Source organism: Cucurbita pepo, chromosome 15 (assembly GCF_057944985.1).
Source record: "Cucurbita pepo subsp. pepo isolate OVF chromosome 15, ASM5794498v1, whole genome shotgun sequence".
Classification (NCBI taxonomy): Eukaryota; Viridiplantae; Streptophyta; class Magnoliopsida; order Cucurbitales; family Cucurbitaceae; genus Cucurbita; species Cucurbita pepo.
Window position 1 is genome coordinate 10,877,451 of NC_141812.1, and position 18,677 is coordinate 10,896,127.

The following is an 18,677-nucleotide window of genomic DNA, read 5'->3' on the forward strand; positions in this document are numbered from 1 at the left end:
TAGGTTGCTTTTAAAATTAAATTCGAACTCTTTATCATGGTATTTATATATTTTTTTATGAGGATTAAATGGTTAGAAATAAAAGTACAAGGACGGAAGCGTAGGGCTTAAGAGTATTTTAAGGGTAATGTACAATTCAAGTCCATCGTTAGCAGATACTGTCCTCTTTTGAATTTTCCTCATGGGTTTTCCCTCAAGGTTTTAAAATGCGTTTGCTAGGGAGAGGTTTCCACACCCTTATAAAAAATACTTCGGTTTCCTCCCCAACTAATGTGAGATCTCACGATCATCCACCCCTCTTCGGGGCTCTGTGTTCTCACTGGCACTCGTTCCCTTCTCCAATCGATGTGGGACTTCCAATCTACTTCCCTTCAGGACCCAACGACTTTGCTATCACACCGTCTCGTGTCCACCCCTTTTGGGGCTCAGCCTCCTTGCTGGCATATCGCTTGGTGTTTGGCTCTAATACCATTTGTAGCAGCCCAAACCTACCGCGAGCAAATATTGTCTTTTTTGGGTTTTCCCTTTCAAGCTTCCTTTAAAACGCGATTACTAAGGGGAGGTTTCTACACCCTTACAAAAAATGTTTCGTTCTCCTCTCCAACCGATGTGGGATCTCACATAATCAATTTAATGTGTTTATCTTGGAGAAAGTTGGAGTTTATTACTCATGCACTTCATCCAAAAAAAAAAAAAAAAAAAAATCTATTTTTTTTGTGTAAAGGTACAGCAGTTCAGTGAGTTTAGGCTAAGATAGGGAAGAGGATTTCTTGTGATATTCAAATTCCGAAGCCAGTTTTTATGGCAAATGGGTATTATGTCATGGCCAACGTTTTCCTTGTGGACAACAAAATCCATAATGCCTTAGCTCAGGACTAGCGAACTGACAAGGACCTAATATCTTGATGCAGATGTTCTCTTATGTCAAATTGTTTAGAGCCTCCAATAGTATTATAACAAAGACTAGTAGGATTTTGTCTGTTTAAAACTTTCTTATGAACTTAAATGATTGAAAGACATGAATAGTGAAACTCTCATTCAATTTATATGTTGGAAATGAAAAACTTTCATGATCATAATAGCATAGAATCTCTATTGTATTATTATCACTAACATTCCATCACATCACTAAGCTTTGATGTTGATTGAAATACAGGCTGATTATGAAGTTTTATTATTAGTATTTATGATGTTCTTGTTGAAGTTTCTACTGTACCTTAACATTTTTACTGTTCATTGCCTGTTTTTTCATGTTATTGTTTAAATGTGGATGGATTGTTCACCTAATTCTTTGATTAATGGAAATGTTGATGAGGAGAGTATCGTTGGATGCAGGGATACAATAATGTTGAAGAGAGAAAGGTGGGAGGAGGACAAAGCACTTTTGAACACTTTTTGGGTTGGTGGGGTTGAATGCTTCATTGTTGAATCTTTGCTGTCTTTTCTTCATTTGCCAAGTAGGTCTTCGATTCCCCTTATTTACAAATCTCTCTCTCTCTCTCTCTCGCTTTCTCTCTCTTTGAGCTTTGAAGATAGCATCTAAGAAACAGGGTTTTTAAGAAGATCTATTGCAATCGACAATTCGTCTCTCAGTTGTCCTTTTTTTTCTGTACAATTTGTTCTCTTCCTTCCAAACATGATCTGAGATGAGTAGCATTTCAAGTGGGATTTACTGTTTGTTGTAAAGTTTGAATAATCTTTTCAAATCTATGTGATGGATAGGCATAAAGATGTGACATCTTGTTTATCTTATTCATTGGAAGAACTTGGTTTGTAGTGTCTACTTCTGATTCTGAAGTGGTTAAAATCATTTTTGTTGGGTTCATATTCGTCCCGAACATATCTTTAGTCCTTCAAAATCAATTTTGATGGTACAAAAATTGTGTTAGCTAATGTTAAAATGACTTTGAATGATTGAAGGTACGTTCGGGAGTTATTTTGAATACCTCAAAAGTGATTTTAACTATTTTAAAGCTAAATTCAAGAGTGTCTCTTTCCTTTTTATAATGTTGAACACTATTTAAGTCGGGTGCTTTTCACTTGGTTTTGTAGACTATTTAAGTCGGGTGCTTTTCACTTGGTTTTGTAGTTGGGTAGTTTTCGTAGTTAAGAATTAGGACGTTGTGGTGATTCGACTGATTTCATTGAGCTTTATCAGTTAGTTTTTATGGGTATTTTGGTAATTTAGTTTTGAGATATTATAACTTATTGCGATTGACGAGTATTTATAGCCTATCACAGAAAGGAGCAAGTATTTATAACGTAATAAAATACAAAGTTTCCGATACCTAACTAACTTACCTTTCATTCAATGGTTGATAATCTTACTAAGACAGGTTTTGAGAGATATTTCATATGTAATTACACGTACTTACCATAATAAAGATAAATAAATAGCTGGTTGTTAGAAGAGTACGATTTCGAGTGATTAAAGAATGAATTAATTAATAGTTGAAAATTGAAAAATTGGGTGAGAAATTAAAAAATGCATTTTTATTTACCCAAAAAAGCACCCTTTTATGATGCATAAATGATTAAGTGGGTGCCTAATTGCACCAAATGAGAAACCAAAAGCTTAGTTTACATTTAAATGTATTGGAAAAGCATACACACAAACCCTAGCGTCTACTATCAAACAATCTCTCATATTCCATTTTCTCTATGCAAAATTAAAATAATAATTTTTAAAAAATTATATTTATAAAAAAATCCCGATGTTCGATTCATACTAGATCTGATCAACTGCTCATCTTGTCTCAATAGTGTCTCAATAGAGTTTGTCGGTGACATGTTTTGGTCATCTTCTTCATTACTTAGAAAAAGTGAGCCACCAATTTAAGTACAAGATACTATCATTTCCGCCTGGATAATTACACATCTAACCCGTAACTGTAACGACCAAATTACAAGAGTAGAGCTTTACTAACTGAACTACATCTCCCGAACCAAATAGAGCCTGCATGAAGGAGTCAAATGATTATTTTATTCTTTTCCTTGGCATAGCTGAGCCATCTTGAACTTGAACCAAAAACCTCACTCATGATGCAAATCATCGCACCTACGGTCCAACCAATTGAAAGAGAATCAATAGATTCCTTTTCGGAAGCAAATCATATATATATTTATATATATATCACAAGATATTTCAATTTCAATAGTTATTTTAATTTTACAATTTTGTTAGTCAATATCAATCAAAATATGGAACAGACACGTAAGATAAAAAAAAATAAATAATAAAAAGATATTTTAATTTTGAAAGATACACTCAACTCAAGCTATATAATATCTGTGATAAATATATAAATATATATTATAAAAATAAAAATAAAAATGATTTAAGAATATTAAAAAGTACCCTTTTTGGCTTTTGGCAATTAAATGCAAAGCAGAGTGAGAAAAATGGAAAAATGGGAATTGGCAAAAGCACATGCCAAGTAGGTTTTGATGCATTCAATTGGAGGGACCATTAACACAGACTGAGGGCCTAACCTCCTTCATAATCTCTTCCCTTTTTTTCTTTTTTTTTTTCTTTTTTTCTTTAACAAAATATATATATATATAATTTATTCATTTATTCTTAGATTTTCTCCCTTTTCCTTTCTGATCTATTTTTTTCATTATCACCTAAATAAAGAAACCTTTTTTTTTAAATTGGGTTATGTCAATTTTCTCCTTCCCATCCATCCCATATCCTTCTCTTCTTCCTCTATCCATCTAAAAGGAGGGATTGAAAACAAAAAATAAGAAAAAAAAAGAAACCCAGAATCAGATTAAGAGGGATTCTCTAAACTTTCCAGCTTTTTTGTGTTTCTCTTCCTGCAATCATTGATTTTCTTATAATCTGAAGCCCCCTTTTACCGATCTCTGTTTCTGTTTTTCTAGGTACGGTGATTTCTTTCTTTGAACTCTTAGACTTCTCCTCAGTTCTTCCTCTCTTTCTGTTTTTGTGTGTTGTTGTTCATCTTCTTAGCAACTGATTTCTGTACAAATATTGCCTGATTTTGTCTCTTGGGATGTTTTATTTTGTGTTTCTTGTTTGTTTGCATGAGCTTGTTATTGCTGTGTTCTTGTTTTGATTCTTTGGGCTACTGGGTTGCTTTTGATTGTCTGAATTTGTGTGTTTTTGCTGCTGGTTTTCTCTTTTTCTGACTGCTAATTATGATTTGTAAAGGAGTTAGACGTTTTGATTCATTCAGTCTATGAAATCATTGCAGGAAGCTAACTCTATTTATTGTGGCCATGGTACTCATGGATCAGAATTGAATGTTCACCAAAGTTTTCTTCTCTTCCCCCCTTTATTCTCATGCCGAATATGAATTTGTGTTAATTTCTTGGAGCTGGGGCCATGGGTAGTGCCCATATCTTTCCACATAAACGCAGGTTCTGGTTTCACCTACACATACTCAGCTTTCCAATTATGTGTTCTTGATGAATAGTAGCTAAGTTGTTTGCCTTTCTTCGATGGTTTCTTTTGATATCATTCTGAATTTTAGCTGATATCATATTTGGTTTTGTTGAGAGGGAAATCATGGGGATGGTAAACATTTTCATTTGTAGGTTGGATACTCAATCTTTGTTTAGAGCTAACAGATATCTTAGAACAGCCTTTTTTGGCATTTGTGAAGATTTGGGGAGTGATTATTTGAATTGATGTGATTTTGATCTATTGCAGAAGCTGCATTTAGCTTGTTCCTATAGTTGATTCTAGTTTTGGCTGTCTGGAAGGATTTCTAAGGGAACGGTTCGAAGATCAGATTGTAGTATGGGTTATATGTGTGATTTCTGTGGTCAACAAAGGTCGTTTGTTTACTGTCGATCCGATGCTGCAGCTTTGTGCTTATCTTGTGACCGTAATGTTCATTCTGCTAACGCCTTGTCGAGGCGACACTCAAGAACGTTGTTATGTGATCGCTGTCATTCACAAGCAGCATTTGTTAGATGTCCTGAAGAGAATATTTCACTTTGTCAAAACTGTGATTACATGGGGCATAGCTCATCCGCCTCCATTTCATCTCGAAAGAGGCAACCAATCAATTGTTACTCGGACTGCCCGACAGCTGCGGAGCTCTCATCTATCTGGTCATTTGTTCTGGATCTCCCTTCTGGAAGCGATGCTTGCGAGCAAGAATTAGGATTGATGAGCATTGCCGAAAATAGTGCAGTAAACGCCTGGGGCCCTGATGATAAAGCTGGTCAAAATGCATCTGGTGTCGATGAAACCAACGAATTCTCAAGTGGGGATAAATCGATTTGGTTCGGGTCCTCTTCAGCGCCTCAATATTTATCCAAGCCTCACATTATGGACCAACCAATTACTCCAGGTGCATCTTCACCCAAGGTATATAACGGTAAATCGTATTCTCCGTGAGTAAATTATCATTCGTTTATGCTGTTTCATTCAATCTAAATCCTTCCCATATGGTGTCGTTCCCTCGAAGTTCCCTCGAAATGCCTGTTGATAGACCGAACTAGTAGATGCAGTACAACAAGTTCATAGACTAGACTACGTTCAAAGGACAAGTGAACAAGGTCATAGACTCATAAGTTTATGTCTTAATCTTAATGGCCATCGATCTACGTACGAACACCGTATGATTCTCTTTTTTGAAAAACGTTAGTAGGTTGTAAGAACAGAATGTATAAGCAAACTTTCGATTCGACAAGTAAGGCTAAAGGTTGTAAGACTCGTACGTTTGTCTTAATCTTTCACAGTTTTTTCATAAGAATCTTTGCCAATTTCACGCTATTAATATGCAGTTGCACTATCCCGGAACAAAAGGTCCTGATTTCGACATTGACGATGACCTCTACGAGAGTTTGAATATGGATGAAGATTTGAATATTGAAAACTATGAAGAACTATTTGGTGTATCCCTCAGTTATTCTGAAGAATTGTTAGAGAATGGTGGTATTGATAGCTTGTTTAGGATCAAAAGCTTAGCTGCTGCTGCTAAATCTGGTTGCGCTGGTGCGACTGATGCAAAGGTACCTCAATCTTCTTTAATTGCTTATTGAAAGTTAGTCTCTCATTGCTTCATGTTATTTTTCACCTAGTTTTGTGAGGATCAGCGTGCCCTTATCCTCTTTGGGCTTTCCCTTTCGGGCTTCCCCTCAAGGTTTTTAAAACCTGTCTGTTAGGGAGAGGTTTCCACACCCTTTTAAAGAATGTTTCATTCTCCTCCCCAGCCGTTGTGGGATCTCACAATCCACCCACCTTCGGGGCCCAACGTCCTCACTGGCACTCGTTCCCTTCTCCAATCGATGTGGGACCCCCTAATCCACCCCCTTTCGGGGCCCAGCGTTGCCAGCCTCGTGTCCACTCTCCTTCGGGGCTAAACCTCCTCGCTGGCACATCGCCCGATATCTGACTCTGATACCATTTATAATTGCCCAAGCCCACCGTGAGTAGATATTGTCCTCTTTGGGCTTTCCCTTTCTAGCTTCCCCTCAAGGTTTTCAAAACGCATCTGCTAGGGAGAGGTTTCCACACCCTTATAAAGAATGCTTCGTTCTCCTCCCCCAACCGATGTGGGATCTCACAAGCACTTCTTAGTTGTTTCTCAAGGATTTGATATTTACACACCACTTGATGAGTACCAAGTTATAACAAGCATTAGGATGCTAGTAATTGTACTCAAGTATACTTTACAATTTCAAGCTCTGAGTTAAGTATTAATACATGTTTGCTCAACGTAAACGTTTATATTCAGGGGCCGTCAGGTTTAGCTAATAATATGATACAGCCTGCAAGCAGTAATGCAGCATCAGCAGATTCTGTGATGAGTGCGAAGACTGACCCGATTCTTTGTTATAACAATAAGCAAGAGCATTCCAGTCGATCGTTTTCTGGCATGACTGGAGAGAGTAGTGCAGGCGAACATCAAGACTGTGGAGCTTCATCAATGCTTCTGATGGGAGAGCCTCCATGGTGTTCTATGGCTACAGAGAGTTCGTTCCAATCATCGAATCGTAGCGATGCTGTAATGCGTTACAAGGAAAAGAAGAAAGCTCGAAAGTGAGTATGCGGGTTTTTCTCTACCTCTTTCTGCAAGTTTTCAATTTTTTTTTTTTTTTTTTTTTTTGCTTCTTGACTATGTTAGCACTTGTTGCAATTGAAATTCTGGAATATTACCGTCACACGACATAAATCGCCATAAAAACGCTAATGAACTGTCTTGAATGCTGTTAAAAGATGCTGCAAATAACTCTGATTTTGTATTTCACAAAGCTTTTGCATTCTCAACTATTGTTTGATCCTATTATAGGTTTGAAAAGAAGGTGAGGTATGCCTCTCGCAAAGTGCGGGCCGATACTCGAAGACGGGTCAAGGGGCGCTTTGTTAAAGCTGGAGAAGCTTATGACTATGATCCGATGAGTCAAACCAGAAGCTACTGAAAGAACATCAACTTTCGGAGATCACACGAAAAAAGAAAAAAAAAAAGATTTATGGCTGAAGGGTCCGACATTGTACTCTAATCAACGGATAAATATCTCAATATCCCGGTGTCTGACAGGAAGTATAATTGTATACAAAGGAACCTGAGTTTTCATCAGGTATATGTACAAAAAGCCAGGTCTAATAGCTCTATCGATACAACTCGAAGGGCAAAAATTCTGTATCCATACCACGTAAAACGAACAAAGGATTGCAAAAATTGGCCTCCAAGACGATGTACATTTCCGGGCTGTAAGAAACGGGCATAGTTTTCTTGGTTAACAATCCAGCTTCAGCTCCCTTTGATATGTACTTAAAATTTGAAAAAAGACTATACTGATCATTGGCTGGCAAGGGCTGTGTTCACGCCATGGAAGGCACGTCTTCCTCCTTGCTTTTGGCTCTTTGACAAACATGGCTGCACCAAATTCACAGTTTCCAGGTAATCTTCATTCCCTTTTTAACTGACTTGTAAATTTGATCATCTGTTCATTTGATGAGGTAGAAATATGCAGCCAGAACAATTATATTTGGACAATATTGAACTTTTGTAACTTCAAATTTCGTTACCGGAACACGACGATGAATGTATATGTTGCAAAGATTGGTACTACTAGTGTATTTAACCAGTTTTGTAGTCCCATTACTTCACAGATATTGATAGTTTTTATTGTTCTGTCAAGAGCTCGTACGTTCTTCGTGCAGGATGTGGCGATGGCGTTGGAAAGTCCAAAAGGCATATAAACCAAATCAAGCGTCTATCGTTTTCATGTTTGGCTTACTTTACTATGTTCGCTATACGCATGTTTTCGATATGTTTTCGATATGGAATTCACTTCTTTCTTTGAGGGACAAATTGAATAAAAGATGAGTTGAGAGAGTCCTAAATCTCTTGCATTCGTTTGAAATCAACTGCTCGAATGAAGCGAACACCTAACAACCTCTCGTACGATCATAGTCACTTTACAAACACAATGTGTTGAAGGTTAAGAACACATTTCAACGATCATAGTCACTTTACAAACACAATGTGTTGAAGGTTAAGAACACATTTCTTTTGAGTTTTGACTATTTGTGCAAAACATACAAATCAAGACCAATATGTTCATCTTTCAAGCAATTTGCTCGAACATCCTACAATATCGACGATATATGCACAGTTGAATCGACGACATATTGACATACAGCTGAAGCATGCTTGGCGAATTTGGCACCAACATCATATGAGGGGAATGGATTGAGGTACTCCTTTGCAGTTTGAAACTAACAAGCCAAAATAGAACCCAGCTGTGTCAACATCTATCAATCCTCATCTGAGCTACTGTCTTCTAACATCCTCCCATTGTCCTCGGCCATCATTGAAGTATAATTAATCGAGACGATATGAAAATCGAAACCGACAGAAACAGGCACGACAGACATTAGGCTTTGAAAGTAAATCTTATCTTACTGGCATCTTATCCCAATCTTTTAACTTGGAATTGGTCAGCATATAATTATCACGCAATGGAGCCCAAGCGGGTCTTTCGGCGTCCACTGCACCACCTGATGTGTCTTAACTGTTCAACATAAAGATGGCCATTTGAGTTTCATTATGGACATGAAGAAACAGATAATATATGATCGTGACTTGACCTGAGCTTCACTCTCTTAACTAACATGCACCCCATCCCCTAGAGCTGTCCATTTTCCCCGCCCCTGCACGGACTAGTCCCCATTCCCCATCCCAACCTTTTTTCATAAAATTTTATAGGAAATTTAGTGAGGACATGAAAACCATCCCGACCCCTGCCCGACCCCATGGACATCCCCCTACCAGTCCCCATTCCACTGCACATAAACACGATAAAGAAGATGAGGATGCTAATGAAAAAAGCCACAAGTCGGTACGCCTCCTCAGGTGTTTGTCGAAAGTATCATTGCTCGTGAGAGAATTAATAAAGAATTTACCAACAATTGGTTAAAAGCTGCAATAGATTTATCAAATTCTATAGCAGAAAATAACCAACCTTTGCATTACTGTTTGTTGCTGACAAAATTGTCTTGCCCAACTCAGAAAAGAAAGCTTCCTTCCTGCGTTTATTTATTGCTGGCAGTATAAAACAAATAAAGTACTCCGTATGAGACGGGATAGAACGAAAAAGTTAGGATATCGTTCACCTTCAATATTGCGTAGCTACTCACATAATCACAAGTCAAGAACGGAAGAATAAGCGTCTTCATATGCAAACAAAAGCGGGTCTAACAGGGGTCGCTAAACATTAGTAGTCCTATATAAGCCACGGGGGAAAGCATTAGTCGACTAGAAGTATGCGCGAGAGAGTAATAGGTCAATAAATTTGAGGCACATGCCTTTTAAATCACTGGCTACTTCAACCACACAGATTCCCAATCAAAGTCAGCAAATTAGTAAAGTTGCCAATGATTCGTTAATTAGGAGTTTAAAACGTGAGATCCCGCATTGGTTGCAGAGGGGAACGAACATTCCTTATAAGAACGTGGAAACCTCTCCCTACCAAACATGTTTTAAAACCTTGGGAGGAAGCTCGAAAAGAAAAGTCCAAAGAAGACAATATCTGCTAACGGTGGGCTTGGGCTATTACATAACATGTAGTCAGACTAAACAACATGGTTTTCAACAAGGACAAAGCAGAAACCACAAAACAGAATATAAGGTGGCATACATCATAGGAATAGGAAAGTTAAGCTACAAAATTGAATATAATGCAACATGCAGAAGCACCAAAATTAATTGAATGCTAATTTAGGGACAGCATATTCACAAGGCAAGATAACAGAAAGTGAAATTGTTAACTTCTGAGATCAAAGTTACGTAAAAGGCCTAATACCTTTAACATCTTTAGCTCTCGAAGGATTCAAACCTTTCTGAGCATGTTGTGCCTTATTGACCTGTATCATATTCAAAATAATGGAATTCAGCGATGAATGCAACATAGATGAGGATGTGACAAAAAAGTTGTCTGATATCAAAATTTGGCTACTTACAGCGTTAAACAACTTGACAACTGACACGACAAGCAGCAATACACATGGAGATTACTGTGTTAGTATGATGAGAGATGTAATAATCACCGTTGAAATAAAAAAGAAAACCTTTCCCAACTCAAAGTAAAATCGAACTAGACTACCTCCTTTAGTAGCAACGCCAATAAGAAACTTTTCATTAGAATCCAAGTAAGTAGCAGGTTTCACATGGCCTTTTTCTCCCACCTACCATATTCAAATATTTGCTGTGAGATCCTGATTGGAGAAGAAAACGAAGCATTCTTTACAAGAGTGTGGAAACCTCTCCCTAGCAAATGCGTTTTAAAAACCTTGAGGGGAAGCCCGAAAGAGAAAGTCCAAAGAGGACAATATCTACTAGCGGCAGGCTTGGGCCGTTACAAATGGTATCAAAGTTAGACACCGAGCAATGTGCCAACGAGAAGGTTGAACCCAAAAGGGGGTGGACACAAGGCGGTGTGCCAGCAAAGATGCTGGCCCCGAAGGAGGTGGATTGGGGGTCCCACATCAATTGAAGAAGGCACCAGCAAGGACGCTGGACCCTGAAGGGGGTGGATTGTGAGATCCCACGTTTGCAATCAACAAATTCTAAGCAAAAGCTAAATTATAAACAAGCAAAATCTTTTATTTAAAAGGAAATACCCTTTGTTTCTCTTTCTTGGCCTCTCCTTTAACTTTCCTCTCAGCCTCCTCTTCTGCAAGCTTTTCAGCAGCAAGCTTCTTGTTTGCTGATAATATAGGACCCTGCAACACAAACATGGCACAATTACTTTTCTTATTACTTCAACTATTGAAAATAATTCCTAACCATTTAAGATATAAACAACCTTCTGTAAACTTAGTTATACCTGGTTGAATGTCACCATTTTCATCGTCTTCCGATAGCTAGACACCTGCATTGACATCCTTCCCTTCCTCTTCACCCTCAGAAAACTCTTCATCTCCAACCTCCTCATGACTGAGCATTGAAGTTTTGGTCTCGTCTCCAATCACCGGAGCTTTCTCGTCATCATCGTCATCATCTAAATTATACTCACGCCCGCTTTTGGAAGAGTTTCTTCATCTTCCTATCAACCTTAACTTTGTTCCCACTTCCACCCATCATCCTTGGTCTTTTCTTGTTCCTGGAACCCATCTTTTTCCTTCTCTTCGCACCTCCCACCAATTCTACTGCATTCCAGTCATCAACCATGATACTGATTCAAATGCACAGCTTATCCCAAACAAATGTTTCAACAATCTTAACCCCTGTTTAGAACCCCTGAATTTTGATGGATTTTAAAATCAGTGTATCTGGATTCCAAAAAGAAATGAAATCAACGGTTTAAAAAATAGTTTTAAAAAAAAAAATTACATGAATTGAGCAACAAAAGCTACCCTATGCCAGTTCATATGCATCTATAGTTTCTGGTATACTCAAGAAGACTCAATGACATTCAATCACACTCGAACTCAATGTTAACTTTCTATTTTGTTTGTCCATTATTGGTTTTTTTTTTATAACAATAATTTCAATCATTTTTTTTAGAAACCCAAACTATATGTGAGTTTCTCCTTTGCTATGTTCATGTTCTTACACATTTTATCCTTTTTATCTAATAATTCGGATAAGAATGATATGTTTTTATGTTCCTTCGGATTCAATCTGTTTTTATTTTCCTCTAATTTGCAACATATTCGTTCTTAGCTTTCTTCTCCGTCGGTGAAGAGAACATACCAACATAGCCCAACGTAGCAACATATAAAAATAAATAAAACCTTGGGGATCTGAAAATGCGCAGCGGCGGCGCCGGTAAGGGGCTGAACCACTGTGTTTCTAAGACGAAGAAAAACAGATATAATTAACTCTGATTGCTCGAAGCGGCAAGAGAGTGTGAGACGGAGTAGGCAACGACGATTTCGTCGGAATGCTGCGGCAGCTGACAGTGCAGCGTTCGGCGGCAGCTGCTGATACGGCGTCGAACAGAAACATCGTGCGGAGTTCGTCGACGGAGTAGGGTGCAGTAATGGACGGTGAGCGTGGCTGAACGTGAAATAGTGTTTACGAAGAAGAAAAGAAGATGGTTTAAAAAAAAATTGAAATAGAAAATAATATTTTTTAATTTTTTATTTTTAAAAAATATGCATGTGGATAAGGTTTATTTATATATAAAAAAATAAAAAATCGATTTAATTAATGATTAAATTAATAAAAATATACATAACTTATTCTAAAAATAAAACTTTAAACTTTAAACTTTAAACTTTTAAATATGTAAAAAAAATACCTTTAAATTTTTAAAATTTCGAATTTAGAATGAAAATAAAAAATATCAGTAAGGTAAATTATGTGTAACGCTCACGATTTACTTGCACGGGATGCAAAATTTATCAGTTGCGTGACAAAAAATTCATGTATAGTTCGTTACTAGGCATGTAAGTCATAATTTCCGTCCCATATTTGTCAATAATTTGCATTTCCATCCTATATTTAAAATTCTTATTTTTATGAATTACTAAATTATTGTATTAAAAAAATACTATAAATGTGTAATTTTTGTAATTAAGTTATTCTCTACTTTTGCAATATTTAATTTATTAAATTTATTTGTTTTGATTGAATTATGTACGCTCATATATATATATAATAATCAACCATGTTACTCGGTAATACATTATTATTAATAATATAATTCCTGCAAAAATTAAAAAAATAATAATAATAAAGTATTTGGGCTGGACCTCGCGCTTTTAGTGGGCCTTCCATGCCCAAAACTCGTTTTCAACATGGGCTGGATATGCCTCTTTCTAATGGGCTATTGAAAGCCCTCAAAGAAGGGCCCAATTGATTTCTCTCTCTCTATATATATATATTTCTTTTTTCTTTTTTTTCTTTTTTTTCTTTTTTTTGTTAATGAATTCAATGGGTCTTAAAGTAATAATGATAATATATCAATTATCATTTAAGTTTTAATGGTTGAGCATTATTAAATTAAAAATAATAATAATTCAATTCATAATACGTTGAGGTGAGAATTCGACCTTTTAACTTTTTTTGGTTGAAGTATACGGGTTATGACCTATGTTCGTAAATATAATTCAATGGGTTAAAATTAAAGTGTTGGAGTCTTCAACTCGTTCACGTATTTAAAAAAGAATTAATAATCAAATTACGTGGAAAAACAACAAAAAACAAAACAAGACAAGGAAAACGAAATTAAGGCAATCGTTGTCGAAACAATTAATAGAAAGGAACAATTTGTTAAACGCCGCCTGTTTTGAAAACGAAAAACGACAAAAAAGTAACACGTGAAACCCACGTGATTCCACTTCCCCAAGGCTGCTGCGTTTGGGCCTTTCCCAATGCATGGTTCAATGGATGTTTTGGGCCGTTCTTCCAACTGGCCCAACTTGTCCTCATCTTAATATTATTATTTTAATATTATTTTAGCCAAATTGACGTTGACTTGATTTCGACACTATTATGTCATTTTCCATTTTTATCCCTATAATTCTCAATATTTTCCATATTTTTACAAATAATTATCCCTTAGAATTATCTACTTTCACTTTATTTTTCCCTTTTTTTCTTTTTTTATTAAGGAAATCTTAATTTTAGAATTATTCATTTTTAAATTATCGAAAATTATTTATTAATAATTTATCACATGTCTTATAGTTTTTTTTTTTTTTTTTATGATTTATAGAATTTAATACGATTTTTAATAGATAATTTAATAATTTATTATAAATTAATTTACAATATAGCGAAATATTACACTTTCAAGCTAATTAAACACAATAAATAAATAAATAAATAAATATATATATATATATATATTTAGACGGTGAAAGTGACATACTATAGGACCCGTGAGATATTATATTGTGGGTTGGGTATGAATGCGTTGAACAAGACTTCTTATGGTAATTTTATAACAACATAAACATTTCAAATTAAAAAAATCGGACAATCAATAAATAGCGACATTGATCTCTTCTTTTAACGTACTAAAAAAATTGCATTAGTAGTAAGCTATCAACTTAAAGTGTCCGAGAGGCGGCTGCTACTGTTCATTTGGCAATAAATGGTGTATTTGTTTGGATGACACGGAACCCTAAAGTGGGACGCTACCTAGACAATGATATGTCAAGTTCTCGTCAATTTGACAAAATAATTATTATTTTGGTTCATGAACTTCTCCTAATTTCGGCACACCAAAAAATGGTTAGTTAATTTGCTTCGTTAATTCACTGGATTCAATGTAAGCATAGTTCAATGGTAATTGATATTTACTCGTTTTCTTGAATTCGGAGACTAAAATCTCGTATCGTCACACTGTATCTTTTCACCGAGATACTCTAGTTATCTTGTTATATCGTTTTTACTCGTTCACGAGAATTGGAGTAGAACTGATGTGGAGTGAGTCAACCCGAGCAACTTATGAAAAAAAAAATCCATATAATTATCATAGGAAGAAAAAAAAAACTATTAAAAAATGACATAAACATTCAAAACAATGTCTACGTCACACATTAACTTCATACCATTTGGGACATTTTTAAATGTGCTTGCCACCTGTCCAGCATTCTACGGTGGGCTTTGCTGGGGACCACGATATCCGATGACAGCATAATCAGAGAAGGACACGTGGAGATTAGACACTCAGTGTTGTTAACGCTGTTATATTGTGGGGTTAAGAATAATTACGCGGGAATTTACGTGGCCGTATTGTGGAGTAACACGTGTTGCGAGATGTACACGTAGTCCGCGTGGAGCCGCCACATTCAGACCGAGCCGGTTTCGTGTGGCCGTGGGCCTGGACTTTTGGCGAATCGTAAGAAACACGTGTCGGATTAGATAAGTTCAACGGCCATGATTGAGTTGATTTTTATGTTTTTTTTTTTTTTAAAAAAATTAAATTTGAGTTGATATTTTTTGCTAAATGATAATATACTTGACGGAAATTTATTACTTTTTTTTTTTTTTTTAACCTTAAAATTATTCGTTTAATTTCGTAACATATCGTGGAGATCGGATTTTATAAAAATATTTTCACGTAATTATATAAAATATATCGTTAGTTATTTTCGTGACGTAGATGACTTCCTTATTCTCATCCTCACCCTTCGTCTTTCTTATCATTCTATCATAAATTATTTATCTACAAAAATAATCATTTAAAAAAATAAGAATATTAAAATATCATAAGAAAAATAAATATAATATTTAAAATTAAATGACCTATTTACCTCATATAAATTTAAATGATGGATAAATACGACGTTTAGAGATATATTAGAGTTTATTTATATATTATACGAGAAAAATGGGTAAAAACCAGAAAAATATGTTTCTTGTCTATCTTAGTGTCGGAGTTTATTTATATATTATACGAGAAAAATGGGTAAAAACCATAAATGATGACGAAAAATATGTTTCTTGTCTTAGAGTCAGTAAATTGGACGTATGAAGATAGTATTCCTCACTTATAAACGTATGATCTTCCACTAAATTAATCAATGTGGGACTCACTCCTAATAATCCTCAACAGATATATAGACAGATTTAATCCATCTCTCTTATTAGAATATATAAAAAAATAATATCGATCATTTTAAAAGTTTATTAATATTTTTCAATGGAAGGTATCTTCAATTTAATACTTTAGAATTTTCATTTATTCTTGGAAATAAAAAATGGTGGAGGCACGTGAGTTAGAGAGACGAGGTTCCTCCGATCGCCTATATAGATGGCCGAAGAACACTGAATCAGTCGAATCAAGATGAACTGATCATCATTTTTTTACCATCTCAAACAGTTCCACGATTTCTCTCTAGTTGTTCTTCTTTTTGCTACCGTTTTCGATCGTACCTTCTCTGTTTCCGTTCGTTCTCGAAGATCGAAGGCATTGAAGTAAGTTTCTGGTCGCTCCTTTTCGTGCTTCGTTTCTTTCTGAAGAAATGTTCACTTTCCATTAATGTGTTTTGTTATGTGGTTTCTGAATTTGGTAAAGGCGGAATCGATTTTATGGCCATTTCAGATTCTTCATTTTCTGCTCATTTCATTGGTCGATTGTGAACTTTTGCCTTCAGTGGATTATTGTCTGTTATTCTGGTTGATGATGATGATGGAGGGTTTCCATTTTCACTAAAATTGGGGTGTTTTGATTTCCTTACGAGTGTTTTGTGGAATGTTATGAAGACTTTTGTTCTTGGATTTTTTAGATTGTTGAAATTTCTCCGTGTCGTTCATGATCACTATAACTGTGAAGATTTTGAAATTGGAACTTCAGCTGTAGGGTTTATTGTTACAGAAATCCGTTCTTGAATGGTAGCTTTCGACCTATGGATCATGATTCCTGTAATTTCATATGATTTAATGGAACAAAACGAATCCTCTTCTGTTTTCCTTCAGATTCTGCCTTTAGGGATCTCTATTTCTTCGTCTAGTTCATATTTTGGTTGTTGAATTTTCATTAATCAGTTGCATAGTTTTTTTTCATTCCCGATGATTTATTCCTGAAATTTGTTCTTCATTACGTGGTAGTGAAAGGTTCTTAGTTATTTGGTAACTTGTTTCAGGTCTGATATGAAGAAAGGCTTGCTTTCAACCTCTTAATCATTGTGTATTTCCGATTAGTCTGCTAGTTTTTCTCCGCTTGTACTGACTGAGCTTGAGAAGTTCACTTCAACCACGATGGGCCTCTCCAGTCTTCCAGCTCCATCTGAAGGAGTCCTAAACGCAATTCTCATAAACGCTGCACTATCCATTTCCATCTTCAAATGCATTGTTCGTTTGATCCTTCACATTTTAGGAATCCGTTTCTCATCGCCATCATCCTTAGTCCCATCTACAGATTCCTTTGAAAATTCCTCAGAGTTGGGAGATTCCAACTTTGGCTCCTCTTGGAGTTACCTCGAGATGTTTCGGAACAGATATCCAAGTATTAGGTTTGATAAAGTACAGGGCTCTGAACGTCTCGAACACGACTGCTCGGTCTGTTTAACTCAATTTGAACCTGAATCAGAGATAAATCACTTATCTTGTGGCCATCTTTTTCACACAGAATGCTTGGAGAAGTGGCTAGATTACTGGAACATCACATGTCCTCTTTGCAGAACTCCTCTAATGTCAGAAGAAGAGAAATCGTGCTTTTGGTGAGCGTTTAGTGTGCTAGAATCTAGTTAGGGGAAACTCATGTACAGCATACTCTTGAACGCGTTTCCTACCTTCTTCGAGTATGATATTTTAAGTTTGGTGTGTCTTACTGGTCTTAGAGACCAAAGTTTTGTCACTGTAAATATATGTTTATGAAGTTTTGCTTCTGGCTTGTGCCTTTAGCTTTGAGTTAATGCACTGTTTCTTCACTGTCTTTGTATATGGAATTGAATGAGTATGCAAAAAGTTTTTCAAGTCCTGTTTGTTGGATATTGGGATTGGCAGCACGAGCAGCCATTTCTTAGAATTATTGTGTTCAGTGATGCTGGCGATTGTTCAAATCTTGGTGGGTAACTAAGATTGATACCTCCACCTTATGCTCCCTCTTTGCATTGTGTAAACAATCGTTAAGCTTTGTAAAACTGTAATTAGAGCTGTTTGATCGAAATCAAGCAGCTCCATCCATGAGCTTTGATTATTTTCCATCCTTCTTTTGGCCACCATGATAATGAATATGCTTCTTTCTAGCTGCCAGTTCCCAACAAGTCTTCTTCCTTTATTCTTCCATGTAAAGTAAAGTAATTCAAGAGGTATCAGTTAAGTGTTGACATGATCAAATGAATATCTGATAGAGGAGTTGGAAAAAAGAAAAAACTTTTTGGTTTGGCTTTGTGTTCTTATTTAGTTGATTCTTCTGTCAGCTGCTGCTTGTTCTTTTGTAATCTTGTGCTCGTTCGTTGTCGGGTACTACTTACAGATGATTGGCATGTAGTAACCAGTACCCTACTTGGTATGTGAGGTCTCACATTGGTTGGAGGAGAACTAAACATTTTTTATAAGGGTGTGAAAACTCCTCCCTACGATCAATTGGACTATTACAAAGAGTATTAGAGATACTGAGTGGTGTGCCAACAAGGACGCTGGCCCCTAAGGGGTGGATTGTGAGATCACACATTGGTTGGAGAAAAGAACGGAATCTCTTATAAGGGTGTGAAAATCTTTCCCTAGACACGTTTTAAAACATTGAGTGTAAGTTCGAAAGGGAAAAGCTAGAGGACAAAATATACCAACCCA

The 18,677-nt window shown here is 36.1% G+C and overlaps 3 protein-coding genes across 8 annotated transcripts; 2 read left to right on the forward strand and 1 right to left on the reverse strand.

Moving 5' to 3' along the window:
• The first annotated feature begins 3,598 nt into the window (after nt 1-3,598).
• Nucleotides 3,599-8,051, forward strand: LOC111811713 (zinc finger protein CONSTANS-LIKE 9). Of its 2 annotated transcripts, XM_023698726.2 has the most exons (6): nt 3,599-3,885; nt 4,218-4,383; nt 4,676-5,341; nt 5,761-5,988; nt 6,714-7,018; nt 7,269-8,051. In XM_023698726.2, the coding sequence occupies exons 3-6, from the start codon at nt 4,766-4,768 to the stop codon at nt 7,396-7,398; spliced, it is 1,239 nt and encodes a 412-aa protein (XP_023554494.2). In that variant the 5' UTR covers nt 3,599-3,885; nt 4,218-4,383; nt 4,676-4,765; the 3' UTR covers nt 7,399-8,051. The 2 variants fall into 2 exon arrangements, with proteins under 2 accessions (XP_023554494.2, XP_023554495.2); XM_023698727.2 differs by lacking the exon at nt 4,218-4,383.
• A 420-nt stretch (nt 8,052-8,471) lies between these two features.
• LOC111811847 (uncharacterized) lies at nt 8,472-12,509 on the reverse strand. 5 transcript variants are annotated; one of them, XR_015411936.1, is made up of 9 exons: nt 12,221-12,508; nt 11,311-11,755; nt 11,105-11,206; nt 10,588-10,669; nt 10,445-10,464; nt 10,288-10,348; nt 9,623-9,708; nt 9,448-9,527; nt 8,937-8,997 (listed from the first exon to the last, which is right to left on the reverse strand). XR_015411936.1 is itself a non-coding variant. In XM_087118020.1 (8 exons), the coding sequence occupies exons 2-8, from the start codon at nt 11,416-11,418 to the stop codon at nt 8,938-8,940; spliced, it is 513 nt and encodes a 170-aa protein (XP_086974146.1). In that variant the 5' UTR covers nt 11,419-11,632; nt 12,221-12,507; the 3' UTR covers nt 8,472-8,937. The 5 variants fall into 5 exon arrangements, 3 of the variants coding, with proteins under 3 accessions (XP_086974146.1, XP_086974145.1, XP_086974147.1); XR_015411935.1 differs by having other exon boundaries at nt 8,472-9,527; XM_087118020.1 differs by lacking the exon at nt 9,623-9,708 and having other exon boundaries at nt 8,472-8,997; nt 11,311-11,632; nt 12,221-12,507.
• A 3,691-nt stretch (nt 12,510-16,200) lies between these two features.
• Nucleotides 16,201-17,858, forward strand: LOC111811823 (putative E3 ubiquitin-protein ligase XERICO). Its single transcript, XM_023698863.2, has 2 exons — nt 16,201-16,358; nt 17,027-17,858. The coding sequence occupies exon 2, from the start codon at nt 17,142-17,144 to the stop codon at nt 17,604-17,606; it is 465 nt and encodes a 154-aa protein (XP_023554631.1). The 5' UTR covers nt 16,201-16,358; nt 17,027-17,141; the 3' UTR covers nt 17,607-17,858.
• The last annotated feature ends 819 nt before the right edge of the window (nt 17,859-18,677 follow it).

Coding starts and splice junctions, on each gene's coding strand:
- LOC111811713 (XM_023698726.2), top strand. CDS start 4,766: ATGGGTTATATGTGTGATTTCTGTGGTCAACAAAGGTCGTTTGTTTAC. Junction 5,989..6,713: donor CTGGTGCGACTGATGCAAAG/GTACCTCAATCT, acceptor GTTTATATTCAG/GGGCCGTCAGGTTTAGCTAA. Junction 7,019..7,268: donor GAAAAGAAGAAAGCTCGAAA/GTGAGTATGCGG, acceptor ATCCTATTATAG/GTTTGAAAAGAAGGTGAGGT.
- LOC111811847 (XM_087118020.1), bottom strand. CDS start 11,418: ATGAGGAGGTTGGAGATGAAGAGTTTTCTGAGGGTGAAGAGGAAGGGA. Junction 10,670..11,104: donor CCAAGAAAGAGAAACAAAGG/GTATTTCCTTTT, acceptor TGAATATGGTAG/GTGGGAGAAAAAGGCCATGT. Junction 8,998..9,447: donor CAACAAACAGTAATGCAAAG/GTTGGTTATTTT, acceptor TATGTTGAACAG/TTAAGACACATCAGGTGGTG.
- LOC111811823 (XM_023698863.2), top strand. CDS start 17,142: ATGGGCCTCTCCAGTCTTCCAGCTCCATCTGAAGGAGTCCTAAACGCA.